This window comes from Molothrus aeneus, chromosome 1 (genome assembly GCF_037042795.1).
Source record: "Molothrus aeneus isolate 106 chromosome 1, BPBGC_Maene_1.0, whole genome shotgun sequence".
Lineage (NCBI taxonomy): Eukaryota > Metazoa > Chordata > Aves > Passeriformes > Icteridae > Molothrus > Molothrus aeneus.
Window position 1 is genome coordinate 32,576,885 of NC_089646.1, and position 25,246 is coordinate 32,602,130.

Consider the following 25,246-nt stretch of genomic DNA (forward strand, 5'->3'; position numbering starts at 1 on the left):
GATTTTCCAATATGCAAAAGACTGCTGCAGAGAGCAGAATAACATGTTCTCCATTCACCTGCTGAGTAGGACAAGTAGCAATTGACAAGAAATACAGCTTAGTGCATGCTGTAGCACACTGTTTTCTGTTTCCTTCTCAAAGATCCCTACCAGGGATTCCCAGACCTAGCAGGCAGCAGCAGATTTGTGCATGCTTAGCTTTCTACTAGCGTTTTTATAGCTAAACATTATTTTTATAGCACTACATCAAGTCAGGATTCTTAGAGGAAGCTTGAGGTGAGACCCTACTTCGATATATTGTATACATCTTTAGTGTTGAGTCACCCTGCTTCTAGAGTTCTTTTCATTTTACTTACAGCTCATTCCTGCATCTCCCATTTACATCTTGGTTTTATGAGAAATATCTGCTTTGTATAATCATAACTTATTCTTAATTGCTATAATTTCATTGGTTTTCTTTTCCTTAAATCCACAAGATCCCCACCTGTCCTCTTCATACCCTGCATCTTAAGGCACAGCTCATGACGATTAGTTTCTACACTGCAACTCTGAAGAGATGCAGTGACCCCACAGAGCTTAGCTGCTTTATTCAAAGCAGCAATACAAGCTACTACAGATCCTCAGGACAGTTACTCAGTGCACTGTAAGGCTTACAAACATTTGCCCAGTGAGAATCAGTCTCTATTCTTTTAGTGATACTCAAAGTCGTCTTACAAAATATGCAGATAGGTTTGAGACATCTCCACCTTCCTCGCACGGTCGGAAATCTCGAAGTGGAACCCGGACTCACTTTGCAGCTCTAGAAATTCTTCTCCATTACTACTTCTGCTTGGGGAATCTGAAACATTGGAGGTCTCAACATAACTATGAGACTTCATTTTTCATTTCCATGAAAAAGTGAGGAAAAGCAAATCCTCTTTAGTAACATTCTTTTGCTTTCAGAAGAGCTAAATCAGACCTTCCTTCCCACACATTTCTGTCCCCGAAAGCAACCTGCAAGTCTCACAGCAAAGCTAGGAATACACATCCACAGCATTTTTCCTGCTTTCTTTGCTCACTCAACAGGTTCACACTTCACAGGCTCGGCTTTTAGTCTACCTTTTTTGTTACCAAGTTCATCAACACTATCTGTTTATCTGCTTCATCCAAACCGATAAGGAAATAAGCCCACAGAAGATAAGTGGGAACTCTTCAACAGCTACCTTCCTGCTGAGCCAGCAAGTGCCATTTCTGGCACCATCTGTGTCCTGAAAGTCTGTTCTCTAGTGTTTTATTCACTAAACATGGAAAAAATATTTGGAGAGAAAATCTCTCGAAGCATCTTCTACACCCATAGATGTTAGTTTTAAAATGTTTTAAAAGAGAGATAAAAGGGGTTGGCATTGTGCAGCTCCTTCTCAGAACTCTGCTTGAATCCCCATTGCATTACACCAGAAACAAACTCTAGGTACTTCAGTTTTAAATCACCATACCTCTATATTTCCCCTTCCAGAGGGCCTATAATTTTGTCTTGCAAATACACCTCCAGTGCCGAACACATACAAGCTAAGAGAGAGAGTACTCACCATTACAAATTAGGAGTCAAATCAGCTACAGACTGCAGTTCAGGAAAGACTAAAAAGAGATCTATTTACTTTTCTGCAGCAACAACAGAGCCAGGGTACTTGTTTCCAGTGAGTAAGAGATAAGACTGGTATATGTGGAGAATAGGAAACAAGGGTTTTCCAAATCCTTCACTGGTCATGATTCTTAGCATCAGTCTGGGCTCTGTATTTCAAAAATGAGGACAAAAAAGGGGAAGAGTACTACTACTACATATTACACTGCTACTACCCACATATTACCACTAAAAGTGATGCACTAACTGTTTGACAGTTTGCTTCACAAAACAGACTTTGCAACAAGATAAAAGGACTTATTTAAACAATAAGATCTGATCATGCATGAGTTCTCCAAATTACAAATTATGGATACAATAACCTCTATAGGCAAATTATATGTAAGCAGCAGAAAAGGAAGATTATGCATGCAGAAGTCATGATGCTTCTATGGAACCAGTCACTGATCCAGAATCCTCAGAGACAGCCCAGTGAGGGTAGGGGCAAGATGCAAGTGAATTCATGGATGAGTAGAAACTTGACCCTGGCTAATCCTTTATCAATCCAGACCCCAACTACAGTCTAAGGCAATTTCTACATTTTCTTAGCTCATACAGAGATGCTGTCTTCCCTCCACCTCCAGTTTCTCCTATCTGGGCAAGGAGTACCCAACCCACACATTCAGAAACCTACAGAACCTTGCCAAAAATCTTGTGAAGTTCAAATTAATTACCAGACACGTTTTGTAAAAACTTAACCTTGAATGACTTGGAATAAATTAGAATTTTATCTTTTACAGCTGCACTTTTCAAGTGAGCTCTTCAGGATAGCAACCTTACAGTTTTGCTTCAAAGTAGTAACTCAGCAGATTATAGCAGTTCATTATCTGCCCTTTTCTCCACCACTTAGCTCTGAATATGGTCTAAAAGGGTTATCTTACCTTTTTTGCTTATACCATGATGGTCTGATAAGTGCATAGTGAGGTCTTACATAACACAGAGGAAACAAGCCCAATTGCTATGGCTGCTTTAAGAGTCATATTTTAATCAGTAATGGCAACCTACATGAAGGAGAACACTAGTTGGAATACTTTTGTCAAAAGGGACACTCAGAAAAGCAAATAGCTACTCTGAATTTCAAGACTTCATTCCTGACAAATCCTGCTAATAAATGCCTGTTACTCTGTGGCCATTTATACTCACTGTTTCCCAATCTATATGGAATAACTGCGGAACAAGTGTCTTACCATGAGTTTTCAGGGCACACAGTTACATCCAGGGGGAAGTCAAAATTTCCTTATCACTAAATGATTTCTCTCTTCTCTTCTACTAATGGCATTAAATTTTACTAGATAGACATGCATATCTCTTAGAAAGATAAGAGGGTACACCAGTGGAATGGTTTCTAGGTTTTCACTAGAAACAGATTTACTTCAACATTTCACTAATCTCAAAAGCCAGCTTCTACCTACATGGAGAACAAAGGACCTATATCAACAGTGAGGCACCTTCTTCAGGTGATGGATCTCAAAACCTTCTCAGTTCAAATTAACCTTCAATATTCCCTGAAAAATTTTCTGGTCTTGGAAACCAGGAGGCAAAACTCATTTGTGGTGCTCAGAAGTGGGAGCTGCTACCAAACTCTGTTCCAGATGAGCTGTATTTAAGAATGTTATAGATGCCTTCCTTACAAGAGGGCCCTGTGGGTGTTTTGTTACGAGCCAAGAGCCATCTCTGTGCACAGAGGTCCTCACTGGTCCCAGTCCCACATGGCCCAAGGCATACAGGGACCACTGTGTGACACCTTGGCAGCAAGAACATGAATCACTGAACCAGAGGCAAGCACACTGACTTGTAGGGACACTCCCATGGGCTTTTTATAAAGAGCTTGTTTTAATAAAGAAAAAAAAATGAAAACAAGATAGTTACTACAGCTTTTGCAAAGAATGGCACCAGAACCTTTGGAATAATGGCTATACCAGGGGTAAAACAGTTCACAGGAACATTAATCTGCTGTTCTTTTCACATATCCTGTGTCACAGTAAAAGGAAAGGTGTTGCAGAGTACAAAGTGTGTTTTGTATTTCAATCTGGAACATACATGAGGGCTGGACTAACTAACCTAAAGACCTCTTTCATCAGTTGTTTTGCTCTGGTTTTAGGATTTCACACCTATTAGAAATCAGTCTTGATTCAAGCAATTAACAAAGGAGTGATGAGGCAAGCGAATTGGCACAGAGGGACTATAAAACACAATCTAAGTAAAATCACTCCAGCTGCTACACATGCACACTCACATACCATCCACTCAGAAAGTATTCTGCAAGAACATTGCTTCAATATAAATACCTCTCTGAACACACACATTTCTACTCTCCCCACTAAGAAAGACTTGTTTTAAGGGGGAATCATCAAAAACCTTCTTACAGAGTTCAAGGGAAGTTTTTTCAAGGATTTGAACACCAAAAAAAAGATACCAGAACCCAGGGTAAACTGACATAAGACAATTCTCTGATGAATTAAATCACCAGTCACTGTACTTTATCAGCACTGTTTTAAGGACAGACAAAGCTTACCTGCTTGAGTGCAGAGGTGCCAGACCACCAGCACTTACAAAGAAAAGCTTTAGGAAGTTACTGGACAAACTGGACTTGCCAGGCAACTCTGGTGTTGCAGGAGAATGCAAAAAAGTATTGTAGAAACTTTTAGGTCTATAAATTCTGTGCTCAAAGGGTCAGGTCTGTAAAAATAACTTTAGAGCATGTAGGCAATGCTGAGATGATTTTAACAGGGACAATTTTGACTCTTCCTTAGGAACTTTAGGAAGACAAAGTGTTTTTAAAAAGATGGGCAGAGAAAATACCTGTCTGAGACCAGATGTCACTACAGAAACTGCAACAACAGAGAAGAGGGATCATTTAAGTCAGAAATCAAATGGGAAACAAGGTAGATACCCATAATATACAAGCAGTATCAGCTACATGTGTAAGGAGTCATGAGCAGGTAGAAGCATTTTTAAGTACTCTGCTCAACAGCACTTCTGTTAAACATCTGTTTATTCACATCTCTGAGTTGTATGCCTCTGCTCTGATACTTACTATTCCTACACAAAATCCTCAGAGGAATTTTGTACCAAAAAATAAGTTAATTTTCAAATTAGTCAGCCTCAACCATCTCTATTACTATGCTTCCCAGAAGTTTGACATAAAAAAACAGTTATGAAATTGGAATAAGAGATATCAAGTGGATACTGTTAAGCTGAGGAGTATGCAAGGCTTGGGAGGTGCAGAGGAAAAGCTCAATGGACAGCTGGCACCAGAAAGGCAGGCGGGAGCAGTGAGAGGGGGTGTGATACCTGACAGAGACCCTGTGGGTGACAGCCTTGGTTCAACAGACCAGTGCCTCCATTTCCCTTCAAAGCTAGGAGGCAATCAGGCAGTGCAAACAAAGAAGTAGCTGCAGATGGAAAGTCAGATGAAGGCAACAGACCAAGCCCGCTGGAGAACAATGCTACCAGAGCTTTATCCCCAAAAACCACCACCCCTCTCAATTCCCTCAGGCAGGAGGATGACTTAACACTAACAAAACATGAAAAAATATTTTAGACATATACAAGGCAGAAAAACAGTAAAGAAAACTTATTTATCTGTTCTCACAGTTGGCAATCTACTGCAAAAATTAGAACACTATTTGTGGAGTGTAAATAGCAAGTACATATTATACTGGTGAGAGCCAATAATCAGAATACTGTGAACAAAAAATTTGCCATAATGCCACCAATACAGAGGAGCAAGGAAAATAAAAGCCCCCCAAAAAACCCACACCCAAAGAAGGACCAGACCTAAATTTCTGCTTCTGTAAAAGTTTTTGACCAAGTATTTAAATAAGAACTTTTATTAAGTTTGCTGAACTCATACACCAAACACCAGCAAGGTCCAAAATGGACGAGCTTTCAGTCTAAGAGAGTGACTGCATCAGGAAGTCAGCATTCACCAAGGAATCCATTTCAACATTTTTTATGGTTAACTTGGAAAACAGAAATGAAGGCAGTTATCTGAATTGCTTAGAAGGCTCTATTGTTCCCTCTTCCAAAGGATTTTTCCCCAGAACAGAATGGGTGGTGTGTGCAAAGCAAGTGAAAGGTGGGGGAAGGGGAAAAGTCCTGTGGATAAAGAGAGAAACAGAAGCATAGTTTTTAAGCAAAAATAAATTTTTTTTTTAAGTAACTTCCTACCTCCCACTGCAAGTGAGGCGGGATATTCCTGATCTGAAGCTTCCGACTCCTGCAGATAAATTAAAGAAAATAGTTTTAAAAAAAACCCAGAGAAAACATTATTGCAAGATAGATTATACATAGCAGTGTCATACATTTTAGCATCTGTCATACTAAAAGGGGCAAAACCAAATGCAGAATTCAAAAAAACCAACAGATCGCCGAGGGGGGAATGTCAGGTCAAAACCATTTCAAGTCCAAAGAACTGTTACAGAAATACTTGTTACACATTTGACAGCTGTTACATTTCATGAAGCCTCCACTTTTCCTGAAGAGTATTTCTATTTTAGCTTTAAGGCCTTCAGTATCTAATTCTCTGTTATAAATGGGTGCTATGATCCCATGTATTTGTACTGGGTTCTCCTTTACAGACTTTAAGAGTTTTTTGTTATTATTTTGTTTTTTATAATTCAACAAGACAATACATCACAATGTTACAATCCTTCAAGGTAAGAAATATAAATTTGAATAAATACATTGGTTTAATATTAATGATGGACTATTTTCTAATATTTACATGATTAACACTCTTCATCCCTTATTAGGAAGAAAGGGCAAGAATCAGTAAATTTATTGTATCTTCACCCCAAATTTACATCAGTTTTCACTTATCTACTAAACAAAACATTCACTTTGAAGTGCTGCTGCAAAGCCAGTGTGCTGGCTGCCTTCACAGCCAAGTCCTTTGTCTTCTCCCTTCCCCCAAAGTGAGAGAACAAATAAATGCCAGAGATGCCACAAACCCCTTGGGATTTACAAGAATGTGTAGATTAACACAGTTTCGGCTAGGCTCAGGTATGTTGAGCGAGTAGGGTCAGACTGACCATCCTGGGGAGCTCTGGGGAAGGGACAAGAGAGAGCAGTCAAGACTTCAAAGGTCTCAACTGCATTTTGGTACACCAAAGCAGCTAAAATAAGTGTCTTGTGTTCAAACATTAAGTTCTACCTCACAAATTAATTGCTTTTAATAAGGGCCTCTCTCAGAAAAAAAATGATTAACATTTTAAGGATTTTTTAATAACAGTTAAATTTATACAAGTCAGTGAAGTCTTCAAGCAAAACAAGTTTTAGAGATGTTCCTGTCTAGCAATAAAATCAAAAGCTTTCCTTTTCGCCCCCAAATCCTTTTAAAATACACTCCTTTCCCTAACACCACCACCTACCCAGGCCTGCAGTGAGTGTTTTACATCTTAAAATGCTCTTCCCTACAGCGTTTGTTCAAGGCACAAGCAGAGGTTACAGCACAAAGCCACTTGCCCAAACTGCTCCTCCTGTGGAGGTGTCATCCCCAACACTACAGCGACCATGGATCAAGCAACAAACATGATTTGGCCAGAAAACAGAATCAGGCCTTAGTTTTGTAGCATTTCTCAGCTGTTTTCACTCCCTCTCAAGCAAGTAGGAGCAGATTTCAGCATTTGATCATATAAATAGGCAAGGAAGGGAGAACAAAAACCCAAACCACACACAACCCTGTTAAGGTTTCATTTTCAGTAAAGCAGGGAAAGTCAGGAACTGCTTCACTGTAATAGAGAGAGCAGAAAATTTCCTTGAAGCCTGCAAAGTTTCCCTCAGACCACCATCTCAGCTAGTGATACTGCTGCAATACAGTCACCCTAAAGTAGTGGTACACTGCTCTGAAACAACAAAATTATCTCACAGGGCAACCTGGAACTTGGAAGTTGGGTCCTGAGGTAGAACATAAAAGGGGATGTTCATACAACATTAAAAATACTGGGCAATTTTAATACAGCAAAACCCCAAACCACAAAATTGGCAGCCAATACACTATCCAATGTGCTTCAAACCTTGTTGTGCCATTACTCTCAGACTGGTAGATTCAAATTAAAATTCATGAGTTCCATAGCAAGGAGCACCATTCACAGAAGGATCCAAGCCCAACAGCCCCCATACCAATGGCAGGGCTCACCCCAGCCCCACCACCCAAGTTTGGCCACCAATGCTCCCACTGAACAGGGAACATCCACTGGTGAGAAGGGGGCTGGAGGGGAGGAAATCCTTTCCAGAAATACTTATACAAGTTTAACAAAACTACCACCTCACATCTCATTTCAGAAGGAAATCCTTCTGAAAATATTTTCTACTGCTCAACACCCGAAAGATGGGCCCAAAAAATGCAATCTGTGCTTTTAATCATCTAATGCTGAGGACTAGCACAAGGTTTGGCACTGGGCTTTTTCCTTCCCCTTGTGGTTTCAAGGGACTGAAAAAGTTTGATACAATTTAAAACTAGCCAGCCAACATTTGTAGCACAGAAATAACTTGAACATTCTGAAAAGGAGAAAGAAAGGAGACAAGCAAGGAAGAAATGCCACCTTAAAATTACTAGTTCCCCTGCCACATTCACAAACAGCAAAAGAAAATGGCAAGCTAAGTACAAAACAGGTACAGTCCTGTTGTGCACCTCAATTTATGGCAATAGTGAGACACCTATTGTACAAAACTGAAAGGTCACTTCAAAAGTACAGGAATAGCTATAAACACACCATTTAATTTGTAGCTATTTGTACCTTCATCAGTTTCTTGGCTGCAAGTAATTTTAACTTGTCACCTAGTGCACAAGTTTGAAATCTGGTGTTTACTGATGCATGTGAATTTTTTTTTCATTATTTCTGTATCACAATTAGCCATGGAGAAAAAATATAATTGAATAAAGCTCTGCATGGCTGAGAGAGGAATCACACAGAAGCATCATAAGAGATTATGGTCACACTTGAGATTTTGTCATTTCATTTGCTATTAGCCCCTCTCTAAGAAGTCCTAATATATTCCTTAAGAGTGCCTACAAGTCCACCAAGCTTGTACCTCTATACACAGGAAGGAGAGCTAGAAAGGACCGAGCAGTCTTTGTGCTCGCAGGAGCAGAAGAAGCAGCGAGCAGAGAGCTCCCATCTCCCACGTGGAGCCAGGAGGTGCGGACGCAGCTCCCGCCCGGAGATCGCTCCTCCCGCTTTCTCCCGGGCACGGCAGCACGAGGGATGCGAGAGATTCCGCAGGCACTCGCTCTGCTGCTCGCCTGCGAGCCCGCAGACAAACCGGCTCTCAAACTCCTCGGGAAAAATCCCAAACGGAATGCAAAAGCGTAGCAGAGGGTAAGGGGCGCAGCTGGCAAATCCTGACTGAATTTTACGGAAGCAGCAGCAGCAGCTTCCACGAGGATGCGAGGAAGCGTTCTGACTTCTGCAAGCACTCTTTTGCACGGGGTCAGAAGCCCACACAATAGGTGGGGAAAGGAAAAAGTATAGAGTATCTTCCTGGAAAAACACTCCCATCTCAGGCAGTTAGCTCTTCCAGGATGCTTTCCATCTTCTGCATGACCCTGTTTTCTTCAGCAAAGTAGAAATATGCAAAGATCCTATAGCTTTTTTTATCCCAGGCAGCAGAACTCTGCAGAGGGTTTTGTTATATTCTGCTTTGAAATCATCTCAAGTTTTGTTACTTTATGACTACTTGCACTCACACCAAGTGGGTAAAACAAAAACCAGTCCTTTCTCATCCCATGAAGCTATTTTATTACACTAGTTTCATTTAATATTTTGCCCATCTAGTCTGAAATTCTTAGTAAAACCCTGCCAGCACCTCTCATCAATGTAACTCACGTAAGCCTTGTGTATGCACTTTTTCCAGTTTAAGCAGATTTCTTAATTCATTTCTCCCATTCTAAACAGGCATTGCAAATAGATGTCAACTGAAAAAAAAAAGTCTGGGCAAATTAGGTTTATGCTCTGTATAATACTAAGGTTTTGGAAAGCTACTTATGTTCACAGCATGTGAACAGGTATTCCCACTCATTTCTCTTTTTCAAAGATACCTAAATAAAAAGTGTTTTGGGTAAGAAGAGACTTCTCTGGTTTCTGTACAAGGTTACTCCATAAGCAATTGTTTGGCAATAATTTACTTCCCTTAAGAGGATTGCAAACATTCTGATTCTTCTTTTCAGATACTATCCAGGTAAGAGAATTCAGTTACTTTAAGCCACTGCTGACAACCATTTGCCAACATATTTCTTCTGGAGCTTTGTATTTGGGGGACACAAATATCTCTGCAATAGTGAAAGCAAGTGAAACAGGCAGCCACCACTGTGCCCCTTCACCAGGCAAAATCAGCATATTTGTGCTACACGTGTGCACAGAGACGGAAAGGGCAAAGTGCCATAAAGATGGATAATTTACTAAAAGCCATTTTAGTGATCTCTGAAGGGGTCACCTCTCTTACATCAATACTCAGAACAAACATGCACAGGGACACTCAGTGCTCCCAGCCCACAAGAATCCTCCATACATATGAAACAATACTAAATATGTCTTAGGAAGAGGGTGGTGGGAGAAAGAAAATGTTGAAATTGTGGCTTTTCTTCTTCACTTTTACATATACCCTTTCATTCTCTCTCTGCCCTCAATATATACACCAGGATTTTTTCCTTCAATAGATCAAGTTCCCCTTAAGTTAAAAGGGTAACAAAATTGTCTATTTTTGCATCCCTGTATTAAGTCTCACTGTACACTTTCACTAATACAATCTCACTCTATATTTTATAGGACACTTAGCAAAGGCAAATCACATCAGATTGCACCTCCATACAGGGGAAAATAATTTTAAATAAGAGAAGATAAACAATTATAAAGCAAAAAACAATAAAGTATCATGCTTTTGCTCACAGTCCATTTTTTTTTTGTATCTCATAGATGTGTGAAAATTTTACAGAGGGAAACAAATTTCATAGGGAAACAAATGCAAGTATCAAAGTGACTGCACTTCCACATGGTTGTACCTACACTCTCACCAGACCCATTCTCACCATCCTCCCTCCCCCCAGAGACATGCTGCCTCCTACTCCTTGATTCCCATTTCTTGACAATAACACCACTTAATAGTCTCTTATTTCAGCAGCCATACGAACTACACACAACATTAATGCCTTAGACCCACAGAGCACAAATATACTCCTTTTAAACAAGAGCCTATGGAAAAAGACTTAAACATGTTTGAAAGCAGATCAAGTGAACATTGACAATCTTAGTCCATTCAACTGTTTGAACTCAATACCTATGGGATAGAAAGCAAATGGTCTACCTTTGCCACTCTTAAGAGCATGCGAAGAGCAAATGCTTGTTCATTTCCTGTGTTCTAGGTCTGTAACCATGCTGGTTACCTGGAACAAGTCTTGGCACAGGTGCAGAGCGTGCCAATACCCACAGCACCAAGTGCTGGCACCCCCAGTGCTGCCTCCCAGGTTGTGGTGCCCCAGCTCTGACAGCTACACGTGATGCCACTGCAAACCCACTCACCAAAACAACCCCTCTTGTCCCTGAGCTCCAAAGAATGGCAGGAAGACAAAAATTGTCAGTTCTCAGCCTTACTTCACTGACAACCCGAACTGAACATAGACAGCTGGAGATGAAATGTTAAAAAAACACCACACAGCAAAAGACCTTCTATGGAGTGTGGGTAACGCCATACGGTAAGAAATGAGTTCTGTATGAAAAGTCCTGACAGGAACAGCCACAGAAACAAAGTTAGCAACTCTTCTAGCCAAATGGAAAACTGCTGATAATCAACTGGATTTATAGGGAAAGGGAAAGAGGTGTCTTACTGTTTACTCTGCAGCCAGCAAAATAAAAACAGGCAGGGAAAATCCCACACAAAAGCTACCCCCACACAGAGTACATTAGTTTCTCCCCCTCAGGTTGCTTCAAGTAGCTGATGCTTGGGCACAACAGAGTGAATCAGTGTTTTTAACACTCTTCTAGTGGGATGAAAGGAAAAAAAAAAGCAGCCAAGTTTACAGGACAAAATAAATAATCCTTAACTCTCAATTCAGATCAGTGTGGCTGGGGGAAAAAGCAGTAGTTTTCTAGTTACAGGGTGTGGGAGGGGGAATTGTCATTATTTTCTTTATGGTAAATGGAAGTAATGACACAGACTGAGCCACTGGAGTGGCTTGTCCTGCAAGAAGTGCTGCAGTCTCTGCCTGCTCCACTCTTCACACTGAAATTTCTTGGACTTAAGCAATCTTTTCACTCTAAATTGTTCACATTTCATTCCTGAAAGTACCTCACAAACAGCAGTAAGTCCATTCAAATAAAGCTTATTGAATGGACATTCTAAGCCATCTTTATCTATAAAATTTTGTATGCATATACTCATGCAGTTAGATATCTCAACGTGCTTTTTCCTAAAAAGTAGTTCTGACTAATACAAAACCAAATGATCACACTTCCCACCTAAAATGAAGGTACTCTGAATTTCTTTCAAAAACAAACTCAGGTTCAGTTAACTGATAAACAGAGGTGTTTATATCACTTATATTAAAAGGTATCTAATTTCTAGTATATATTACAAGGCACCCTGATGGCACTATTACTACATTTTTTCAAATCAAGCTGTTAGCTTGTGAAACAGCCAGCTCATCTTCAACTTACCTAGCAGAAGAAAGGAGAAGTGTTTCAAATACTGACTTGTTAAGAAACATCACCACTTTTCATTTCTAAACACTGATCTGGTCAGCACAATACTTGAAGAGGAAATGTTATTGCTCCAGTTTCAGACCCAATTCAGCAATTCAAGCGGACAAAACTTGGCTAAGCCACAGGGAAACTGCAGCAATACTTCTCTTTGTGTTGACTTATTTAATCCCAGACCCAGATTTAAAAGCAGTCTATACTACTGCACAGAATAAGGATTTTCCATAAAATTTAGACAAAGAAAATTTTTTCCCAAAGCTCATGCAAGACATAATAGTTGGCTTCTAACTACACTTTTCCCTTTTCATCTTGCACGTACAGCCCAGCAAAGCGGCCGCTTCGGAGAGGTGCATTATCTCAGCCTTCAGAATGAAAATATGACTCTTGGATTACCTCACAGATCCCTCTGTGCTGATGATCAAATTTCCTACCACTGCCTGCAAAACACGGGGTTTGTTTACTACCTCTGCCTGGGGCCAGCCGTCAGAAAGCCGCGCACGGGGCCAGCACCCAAAGCCACCAGCCCACCCAGCTGCCCTCTCCTTGCACGAGTAACTTGGACGCTCTGCAAGAACCTGCAGCTTTGTGAATGAGCTGTTAGCTCCACAAGTGCAGCCAGAAGATTTATGTGGGCACATCCAAGTCACATCGTGCAAAGCAGGCACGTCAAGCAGTGTAAGCCCAGTTGCAGTTCTTGTGTTTGTGTGGATTACCTGGAGAGTAAGCTCTCACCTGTTATCATCTGCTTTTGGATTTTAGCCCAACAATTCTTCACATCACTAATTAAACTAAAAGCTTATATTCATTATTTGTGAATGCCCTTGAGCAGACCATAAAGGCATTTTAAAAAGAAAATTCTGAAGATTCTGCCATTGCCATATTAATGCAATTTCTCATTAAAAAGAAAAAAACTTTCATTTTTCAAGTGTTGTTAACAGAAAAGGCTGTTAAGATTTTTTTTTTTTTTAGTAAAGAATTAAACACTGCTTTAAATCTAACGGGAAGTTTTAGTGCCCTTCAGAAAAATGGCTTTTTTTCATCTTTGTGGCTTGTGACGTTTATGGTTGGGTCAGTTTTCTTTGGTCCCTCCCCCTCTTTTTGGGGTGGGGCAGGGTGTATGTTGTTTTTTCTAAATGCCACATTCTCTCTTTCCCTCTTCCTCTGAGCAGGGGTCTCTATTCCTTAAACAACTCTACTATGGAGCTGATTTTGATGACCAAACTTTTTCAAGTTATGGTCACTTGTCATTTATTCTCTCACCACACAACTAACTTGCAGCTATAACTGGGATGTAGATAAAAGTGAAAACACTCATGAGGTGCACAAAGGATTGAAAATAATCACCTTTAAAAGCAAAAGGATTTCTAAGCATGCACAAATATTTTGCTTACTTAATATCCTTAATGGAACACTGCACTCAGCTTTTTCTTTTCTTCTCCCCACCCCTTGTTTTCTTCAGCCACCAAAATAGCCAAAGGCCTCTTCTCTCCCATCACCTGTTTTCCTAGTGCCCACAGGGCCCTGCCACTTGGAGCAGTCACTAGTTCCATTATGAACCAGCTAAGAAAATCAACATCAGCTGTAAGAAGCAGCCCCAGACCGAAATTTGTATCATGTTCCCCTGCAGTATGTGGCCACACAAGGGGCTAGGGAGCAGTAGGTTACAAAAAAAAAATTCTTTTATTTCTCTTTTTTTTTTGTAATTTCCAGTGAATTCAGCTCCCTTTAAAGAACCCAAGCAGCAAAAAGGAAGGGTGAAGGATACTTCAGAGTCATTTCTGAAGCAAAAAAAGGTACCAGACTGCAATAATCAAAACACCAACAAGATACTTTGTTCTAAGTAGCTGCTGGATAAAGCCTTGCAGTGTTTTTATTTTGCACCTCTTCCCTACTACCATCTCTTACTCGGCAAGAGTTTGCAAACCAGTAAGAAATCCAATGGAAATAAGTAACACGTAGCACATACTATGTAAAATTTTGGCAACTTTTTTTTGGTACGGGAGGTATGGCACCAGATTAGATCTCATCTAACAATAACTCAGTGATTCACCCTTCTCAGACTGAAATATCCAAATAAAATTAGCAGCACTCGTAGACAAATTCAGTAGCCACCATGCTGCTGAGACCAACTGCTCAACCACGAGCCTGTGTGTGCAGAGAACATCGGAAATGCTTCCCAGATTCCTGACACCACAGCGATAGACAGGGAGCACAACCTATTTTGGTCTCCTTCAGGTCACACTCCAGTGAAACTACAGTTGTTCGTACTCAATTTGAGTTCACTGTACGCTCCAGATTAAACAAATTCAGTTGTGGGAGGGGAGGGAGTGGAGGGGAAACAAAATAGCAAGAGTTGCTCTCCTATGCACTTATAACATTTAATTGCAAGACCTCTTTTACACAGTCTCAGCATTTGCTACTTTTTCTTTTTTTTTTTTTTTTTGCTATCAAATATCAGATTTAAAACACTCAGGATGAGAACAAGCTATTTCTCAGAACTTAAACTGAGCAAGACATTAGGGTAGTTGAGGGACTCATCCCACTTCACCACCACCTCGCTGTTTCACCCTACACATGCAGTTTTTAAAGAAAAGCCTCTTCGCTGCCTCTCTCAGGCTACTCCACAAAAACTGACACAAATTAATGTCCAATTCCTAAAAAAGGATCTCAGTAAACAAAGATTTCTGCCGGGTCTAGAAAATGGAAGCACAAACACTCATGTTGCTGAAAACATCATCTCATTTCAAAAAGCTTACCAGCTATATCTAGAATAAAACCAGACTAAGAAAATATTTCTCTTAAGTGTATATGTGAACTTCAGCTACCCTACTGGCTCCCTGACATTTTCAAGTCTCTTCCACAATAAAAAAGGATAGAAACAAGGGCAAACTACTTCATTTAGGCAACTGTATGTATGATAATATCTAAAAATATTAATAGTCCTAGTTGCTTAAAAGAACAAAATACACCAAAAGTAAAATGAACAAATGCATAGAGCAAATCAACACTTCCAAATGTACAGCCACAGATCTCAGGCTCTTTCCAGTGTTTAGAGCCACTCAAAGTATCTAGAGGTGTGTGTGCACATGCACACATGGCTTTCCCTCTGCATCCGCACTGACTGAAGCTTCCATTTTTACTACTGTTTTTCAGAAATACATATATTAATCAACATCACAAGAGGACAGCTTAGACTGATGCGATAATTGAGCATTTGAAAGATACTATGCTCATCATCTGATGTTCCAGCAAAGCCTAAAAATGACCTGCAGGTAATTTGCTCACATGACAAAACTTCTTTTTTTTTTTTTGTTAAATTAAAAATAATTTCTACCTTTCAATCTCAAGGCAAATCAAGAAAATTTTAAAATTGCTGGAAAGACAAACTGTTTCTTTTAAATCTTCTAGACGACACTAACAGGAAAAAAAGTAGAATACTCCACCAGTTTTACATCAGAAACATCTAGCTTACTGTACATTTCCCATTATCTTTAAAATAAGTTAAGTTCTTCTATCTCAACAGCTTCAGTACAATAAGCCTTATTAACACAAATTTAGGACAAACTTTTAAAGTATAAATTGATGCATGCTGTAGCCAAGAGTGCACAGACACCAATTCTCACTTTGACGCTCTAGCCCTCATTTCCCTAGTACACCTTGTTGAACTAATGGAATAGCAGCAAGAAGAGCACTCAAGTGCTGTCCCTTACTAATGGCAATTCCACGTGGCCTTAAACTGATTAAGTGACCTAAATCAGATGAGATATAACACCTTCACCAGAGGAGAGCTAGAACCCTTAGGGTTTGCACTATCACCACCAAACAACTTCCCTTCTTTTCGCTTGCCCTGGCAAAACCCTAAAGTCATCAAAAGTGACCACTCTGCTGTTTGACTCATCATTTTTATGCTGACTATCAAAAGATGCAGAAATTTCTTTCCTAAATGCCATTGTTTCCTCTATATTTCTGTTACTTCTTAATTCTCTTATTTGTTACTTGCAAAGACAAACAAATTTGGTGTATTGTTTTCAAACACTATTTTCACTTTTTTAGTAATTTTCTCTGAAGAATTCTCCTCTACAAATTCAATGCTATTCACTTGCACAAAAAATTTGTGGAGAGAAGAGCACCAAATGAAATTATTTCATAGCTGTACTTCCAGAAAAATGTAACATGTTATTTAGAAGACCTGCACAGTCTCCCATAGAAGAATTTTATACCCTTTTTATACCCTTGAAGAATAGAATGTGCCATCCTTCAGCTGGTACATAGAACTAAAGAGACACACCTTGCACACATAAGCAATATTTTATACATTAAGGTGTGATCTAAAGACTGGTTACTGAAAAAAACTTAGCTCTCTAGCTGACATATTTTAAGTGAATTTATATAGTAATAACCATGCAATTTTTTTTTTTTTTTTTTGAGCAATAGGTTTGGTCAGGGTACATATATCTACACTAGTAAATCCTCAGGCACAGTAAATAATTTGTACTGCCATAGTTAAAGCATCACAGATTGTGTGTAAAGAGTCGTTTGCAATATTTTATATTGACTTAATAGAAATGCTGTTAATTATATCTTGCATTAAACTTCATTTTTAAGAATTACCAAAACAATCTTCTGTGCTTTTGTCATAGCAGCTTTGATTAGTGCACACAGGCTTACATAGTATAATATATGAAAGTAATCCCTGAGCTTTCATACCAGGGCTTGATTAAAGCCTTAGAGTATCATTTCATTCTGTTCAACTGGAAAAGTCAACAACTAAAATTCAATTGTTCACTGACTTTAAATTATGCAACATTTCAATTCTACAATTTCTTTCAAAGGGAAGTTATTCTGAAAAATTGTTTGTATATAAGAGGTGTGAGTGTATTTTCTTTAGCAACCTTTACAATTAATATATAATCATTTCCTCCACATTAGTAATGCTATTAAAAAATCTACGCTGACTTTAGGTAGTGGTATATAGAGCAAATATAGGATAATACTATCACGTTATAAATAATTTCTTTTTTTTTTTAATTTCTTTTTCACAGAAAACAGGATATAGCATCAGGTTTTGAGGATGAATTTCACAGACAGCACTGACTTTTTCACAGTCATTGTAGATTTGAATACACTGCCATGACCAGAGAACAAAAAAATAGAATTTACATTTCTGCACTGGAAAGTACACTCTTTACATAGCATTTAACATTGACATTGTTTTAGTTCACTTCACAATAAACTAAGCAAAATTGTAATTTTTGATTAGTTACTCTTAAAGAAGAGAAAAGGCTTATATCATGCTACAGCTAACCAGTTAAATCATAATTTATAAGTTAATCATCATTAACGTTAAGATTATTTACATTTAGTAAGCTGCAGTTTTCAAAGACATGGCATTTTGCTGGGTATTTAAATTAAGATTATGAACAAAGTTCATATGAACAAAGATGATAATTTTGACCACATTTAATAAATTATTTAGCAGATAATTAGTTTGACTTTAGTTTGTATACAGATGTGCAAGCTTATTATCACACAAGACAGTAATTACTATCTTATTTTTACAATCACATGGCACTGATTCATAAACAGAGATACCCAAATTAGGTGGTACTTGCCCCCACAAACAGATTGTGTTGCTTTTACCTGAGAGCACAGTTTATCATAGTTTAAATACATCTCTCAAAGCTTCTAAATTCAGCCTTTCTACCTGGATGTAGATATACCCAGCAACTGAGGATTTAAGAACATTTTTTTAAAGACCTGGAGAAAGTTAAAATAGCAAAAAAAAAAAAAAAAAAAAAAAAAAAAAAGCTTAAGGAAGACTGTGGTGTTGTAAGGTATTTAACCACAGATATAAGTCATCCTTCTTTGGAGGTTACTAACCATTTTTTGCTAACACTACTGCTTGTGCATCTTCTTTACTCCCCACCATCATCCCCCCAAAATTCAGCTTATTTCAAATGATGCTGGCACCAGCTTCGTGCCTAGAGCTGGACTATGCAATGAGACAAAATTACCAGTACCAACCAGAACCGAATATCAAAAACCCCAAAACAAAGCAATCACTGCCTCCCCCTCCAAACCCCAAAGACATGCTTTAATACTTCACAGCCACATACACATTATACACAGAGAGCAAGGGAAGCTCACAGGGATGAACGGTAGAGGGAAAAGAGATCAGGGCACCTCATCAGCCCCCCAAACCAGGCCAACCTCTCCTTATCTTGCCCCAGTCTCAACAGATAAGTGACACACCACAGCCACCTCCAGAAAACTATCACTGCTCTAATGCCATTTGTTCCCCTAGAATTTGCAGGCTTCCATCGTGGTAAAACATGGTTAAGTTTTGGACAGACTTTTCCATGCTTTGCCCTTTTTTTTCCTTTTTCTGCCCTTTTCTCCCAAAAGTACCACCCAAAGTGATACATCCAGTGACACAAGTGAGAACTCTGTTAAAGAGAGGCTTTCTGAAATACAAAATCACATGTGATTTCCACCAGCAGTGGAAATCTAGCTTAAAAAGTTAATCTTAACTTCAACTTTGATTTGAAAAACCATTTTTTGAAGTGTTCCAGCACAAAACACAGCACTGCTATACAGCGGGAGGCTGAAATAACCACGCGCGCAGTGCTGGATCTGAACAGAAGTCTCAGTTTCACGTTAAGATGCTGAGCTTAGCGTGTGCAAAACCAGTAACAGTCATTCTGGGTGAACTCTGTGGATCAGGTGACGTGAGCCCAAGGGCCAGGAAGAAAAGCAATATGCATAAGCTCATTATTTGCCACAGAGGCAGGCAAAACCCAACCACTGAATGAAATTCTGTGATTTTAGCAAAGCTAGTCAAACACAAAGGTAGAGCAATCCTTACCATTTCAAGACTTCAGTTAATGACAAGTCTTCAAACTGTTTTCCCAAGACTACTTTCAAGAAAAAATTGGTAGCTTCAACTATAAATAGGTTAAACACAATTCTGCTCATGCTTTGAGTTCAATTGAACAACTATCCTAAAGCCCAGTTGTACAAAGGGCATGTACACCACTTTTATCTAGAGCTTATCATACTATGTTAAATGCAGAATTTGGGACATATTTACATGTCAACAATCACTTCTTGTTAAAACTAGCCAGTGCAAAAGAATGGGTAGAAATCACATGATTTATAAAAATCTTCTCTCAAGTGCATGACAGGAAAAAAAATATAAAAATTTCTGAATAGAGGTGTATAAAAAATACATTCTAAATAAATACAATAAGCAGCAACCCTGAGCAAGGCATCAAATAGAACAGGAACTCACCATTTGCTATTAGGACTCAGACCACCACTGAGGAAAAAAATCCTAGTATTTAATAAAAAAAAAAATCTTCTACTTTTTGACAATTACAGCAATGAGGTGTGTTTGGTTGCTTTAGGGAGTGGATTTTTTAAAGTATTTTAGCAGAATAAGCATTCTGATGGATCTTCAAATGAACTAGTATTAGCAGGACAAGAACAATTTTACACCACTACTACTGAGTTCCAGAATTAAACTCTGAAAAGAAATTAAACTCTGAAAAGTAATGACTACACAGTATTTTTTTAAAAAAAACAACAGTAAGAGCTGTCCATTTCTCAATTAATTCTCATCTTATGTTAGAAGTTTCTGTGCATGTAGAAAATTCATACAAGCAGGTAACAAACAAGTACTGAGATACTGCAGCGCTTCTCTCAGGTCAGTAGTAGTGCCTCCTGATCAGCAATGGCATTTTTTAACACTTTTGGTTAGCATAACACCAAGTTAGGCTGCTGCCCACCACCACCTAGAACTCCTTTAAATAATCAAGCTCCTATTAACACAAACCTCACCGTGTGAGGGCTCCTGCTGCTGATCAGCCCCAGCACCCACTGAGATCAATACTGCTAAAAGACACTCAGCATCCAATCCCTCTGGCTTGACCCTGGTGAACAGCTCCCTCTGTACACCAGAGCAATGGTTTGCCATGAAGAAAGATGTGCTTCATTCAGGAATCCTGTTGCCTTGGTAGGAAAAACCCCTGTGCTCTCTACAGCACAGAAGTACATAACTCTAACCAACTAGCAGCTCAGTGGCAAGGGGAGCCTGTGTAAGCTGGTGTGCAGTTAGCAAAGGCATTTGAAAAATTACTTCTAAATTAGCTGCAATAGTCCAAGATAGACAATTTTTTCCCTAGCCATTACCTGCATAAGTTTGCCACAAAACTTTCACCAGACAATCATTTGAAGCAGGTATATCAGAATTAATATTAAAAAAGGATAATATTTACATTATAAATAAAATCTATTGTCATAGATTAAACTACTACCTTAATTCCTCAAGCATCCCATAAATTATGTTTTCCAAGCACTGTCCTAAAGAGACTCTTCTTTGGAATTTCTATTTTAGATGTAGGAGGAAAAATTGAACTATTCTTCCATGATAACCAGGAAGCCACCATAGTAGAGAATTTCCCCAATGCTTATAAACCAAATAATCCACTCTATCACCAGAATTAAATTTCTGGATTATCTGTTCTGTAACTGCTTTAAAACTACTGTTTAAAAAAAAACCCAAACAAACAACTGGTGTCTTTTGCCTTTGCTAGATATATGCATTTTCCCTATCAAAGCTAGAGACATTTTGTCACCTCTGTTTCCCAGGAGTCTCCCTGCTGCACACTGGGGGTTCAGGATTCCCTCTGATGGCAGGGGAGAGGGGGCAGAGAGCGTGCAGGAGCAGGATCTAGGGTAAAAGTTGTGTGGAGCACCTGCACAGCACAACTCACCCAAGGCAGGGATTCCCCCAACCCTGCCCTTGCTCACAGCCTGCCCTGATGGTTCCTAGAAAATTAGAACCCGACCTTGATCAATGCGTGCTAGATATTTAATGAATAATTCCAAATCCAAGCCCAACAAGGTTTTTACTCCATCTCTGACTGCTCTTTTATATGAAATTTCAGGAAAATAAGTAACTGCAAATCCAACTAATAACTTAAGCTTATTATTTTTCCCAACAGAAATTTTTGTTCACACACACTAGAGTTCCCTTTATTGGGAATTCTGATTTTCGCACTACAATTTTTAATGCTCCATTAAGGTGAAGTGAGCTCCATTTTTGAGGGAAAACATATAGAGCATGTACATTTAACATTTAAAAATTAGAAAACAGTTTACCAAAACAATAAAACACTTCTACTTTCAAAGAGGAAAAATGTATTAGACACATGGTGTAGACTACATATTTTAAAATAACATTCCTAAAGTTCAGCTGAGCATGAAAGTTAATCTTTCAAAAGTGAACATTCAGCTCCAGTTGTGTTCAAGGATATTGGTACTAGGAAAAAAAAAAAAAGAAAACCAAAAAAACTCCCAACCTTACTATTTTTATAAATTCTCTAGATATTTTTAGCTGGTCCCTTCTTAAACTGCAAATTATTTTATGGTAATCCAATCTTTTAAAATGCATATGTGGCTATATATATACACACACACAAGAGACACACATATACATACACATTCTCTTAGAAACTACTGATTGGTGAGAAATAATGCAGAGGCTACAGCCACAAGATAATCAAGACACCAAAAAATTTAAAATGGAGTAAAGCCTTTCCCAGCTGAAGGTCCTCTATTTCAAGGCGGTTTCATTTCTGTACTTAGTCCCATACCCAAGAAGAGTCAGATCCCTCTTTGACTCATTATTTAAGATCTTACCCAAATTTTAACTTAATTAAAAGCACAGAACACTTCATTTTGCATGTGAGTGGCAGTTTTCCATTCATTCAGCCCCGCAAAAGGACAGTTTGAGCAGATGCTGATTCCCCTGCACCATGAAGAGGCAGGCTATAGGGGAAGCACATGGCTGCTGGGGCTGTGCTGAACAGGAGACATTTTATACTATAGGTTCCTCTCGTGCCAGCTGTCACAGTAATACAAGTCAGCAAAATAACAATTAATATTATAATTTTTCATTTTGAAATTTCAATGCACTGGCAGAAAAAAAATTGGAAAACCATCTTTTTTGGCACCACTCTTTTACTGCCTTTACACATACAGTATTTTAAGGTTTACTAGGGTCAATTAATATTGACTAATATGCACTTCATTTGCTAAGTATCCCATGGCATATATCAAGATTTTCTTCTCTGTTAAATATATCCATCTTTGAAAACACACTCACAAACCAATATTGCAGATCTGGAAAGAAGCAAAACCAGGAGATAATACAGAATTACAATTTTTTGATACCTACCACAAAAACACGGGAGCTCTTGCTCCCACAGAGAAATTTTTCAAAACCAAATCACATATTCCAGTTGATGACAAGAAACAACCATCACTGAAGTATCCAGATGGACAGACATGCTCAGAGAGGCTGGGTAGCACCAGCAAGCACTGGGCTAACTGGTCTCCCCAGCATACCCCCAACACAGAAACACAGGGAGGTTTTTGGATGGCACATCCAAGATATTTTCTTCATTTGTACAGCAGAGGTAACACTCACCCAGCAAAGATGCAGGGTGAAAAGGAATTCAAGTGCCTACATTTGACATGCCCAGGAAAAAAAATAAAGGAAAAAGTATGGAAGCCTGAGACTAAAACTATAAAATAATGCTCAAGTATTTGATTCCATCATGATTCTAGACAAAATAAGGGAAAGTTATGGTTTTATCTTAGCTTTCAACAGTAATTAGCATATAACTTTACATAATTCAATATTCTCCATCATTAGAGATGAAGAATGGACTCATGCGGAGATAAACATTTTGCATAGGAAAATAAAAGTACATTAAATACAATGGTCTTGAAACACTCTAGAACTACATAAAGCACCTTGATATGGCTAAATGTATCAAACCCATTCAAACTTTCTAATCCATCCCCCTCTATATACAAAGCATGAAGTTGTCATCCATACTTAGATTTTAGAGCATTCCGTTTTTGCAGGTGCTCTCTATCCATTTACTGATTCTGAATAACCAAATTCCAATAATAAATTTTACTCTTTAATGACAAGAAAAAAGGTTCTAGATCAATGTTGTCTTGTGCCTATCTCACTGGGCTCATGTAAGGATGAACTCATCAGAAGAAAAAGTGTTTAGCTGTGGTCCATGCCACTATGTATTTTTTACCAAAATCCCAGGACAATAAAATACTAAAAGATTAGATGACACTAAGGAGAGGAACAAGTTTAAGGAGTGAAGAATCTTTTTTGTGAGGTTCCCTGAAGGACTAGCCCTGTCCATGGCTAAGTATTAGGTGTATTTTAATTCTGTCTGGGTCCCTCTCTCACAGGCGTTATGGGAGCATCACAGTTTCTGTTAGGTAGGTAAATCTTAGGCCATTTAAAAATGTTCAGGTCAAAACTAAGCATTTGAAGTCCACCCAGTAGCTAGCCAGAAGCCATAAAAGGACTCCAGCACTGTAGAGTCCTATGCTCTGCACTTAAAAGAGTGACTGAAATGAACACAGCCCCATTTTATAAAAATGCCACCTTCAAGGTCTCAAAAATGTGGAAAATGTTATTACCCCATGCTTAAAGTGAAAAAAAGGGAGAAATAATAAAAAAAAATCTTAAACATTTCCTGATCATATTTTTACTACCCTTGCATTACACTCCCAAAATGTTATTTTTTATTCCACTCCTTTAAAATTTACCATATCTATGCACAATTTAAAGTCCACTACAAGTATATTTCTCAGGGTACCTTCTGTAAAGGGAAGTTAGCAAAACAAGAACAGGACCAACCTTTCAGGACACACATTTACAGCTGTGTTTCATGTGTTACAGCTGATTTTTAAAAACTACAGCAAGAAGGGATTTTTTCTTAATTAATGATCAAACAGCATGAGGAACTATTAAAATTAAATTTCCCACAATGTAAGAGTTAACACGGTTGGTGAAGATTATCTAGTTTTTTCATAAGAACTCATTGTCTGTATAGGAATAGTCACAACTGGTGTTTCCACTCTAGTTGTAAAATTTCAAAGATTAAAACCAAAAAAAAAATCTCTTCACATCTGCAAAAAAAAATTTGGAAACAGAATAAAAACTTTAAGTCACTATGTGAAGTTTTGGCCCTGCACTTTCAAAAACACTAAGTTTGCACACAGAAAAGAGAACAGATACAGCTAAGAAATGGCGTATTTTCTAACATGTCTTCTTTGAGCGTATTTCTACCTACTTGATATTTACAGAAACAAAACTAAAAACCAATGCCACTAATTATTTTTTTAATAACTATGACCATTGCAGGCACCATGCATACTTTAGCCTCACAAAACCATTTCCCACCTTCTTGTGCACATGGAACACAAACCCTCATTACACTGAAACTAAGCAACACAATCCAGTTCCCATCTAATGGTCACTCCTGGAACACAGGTGGCTGCTGGGGGAACTTGGGGCCTGTTTTCCTCAAATCAGCCTTTGGACACCTCAGCATCAGAGGTGAAGCCCAGCTGGCAGGCCATTGCTCCCCTCAAAGAGCAGCATTACCTGTAGGGTGCAGCTCTGTTACCCACTTCTCCTGCTCCCTTCCCAAACAAATCCCCCAGAAGAGACACAGGGAATTTATTTTCTCAACAATGAGCCCTCGAGGTGGGGAAAAAAAATAAACCTTCCAACTGGAAAAACACATCATCATTAGCACAACTGAGGTGTTTGTGGGCATTTGAGGTACCTGAGGGCCCCAGGAGCAGGCAGAGCGGGTCAAGTCTGGGTGGAAAGCCCACCTGGACATGGAAGCCAGGCCGGGAGGCTGCGCCAAGCACATCCCCAGGTGCCCAGAGTCAGCGCCTGCCCTCCCCCCTCATTACGCACAAGTGACATCAGGGCCATTTGAATAATCAGATTGCAGCCTACATCGCCTTGTGAGATACCAGCTGCTCCTGGGCTGCGCCG

At 38.9% G+C, this 25,246-nt stretch overlaps 1 protein-coding gene across 1 annotated transcript in view; it reads right to left on the reverse strand.

The window, feature by feature from the left end:
* The window catches only part of IGF2BP3 (insulin like growth factor 2 mRNA binding protein 3), a 112,289-nt gene that overhangs the window by 82,010 nt on the left and 5,033 nt on the right, over positions 1–25,246 (reverse strand). The window contains exon 3 of the mRNA XM_066554555.1: positions 5,831–5,879. Within this exon, the coding sequence (XP_066410652.1) occupies positions 5,831–5,879 (49 nt within the window). The remainder of the gene's footprint in view (positions 1–5,830; positions 5,880–25,246) is intronic.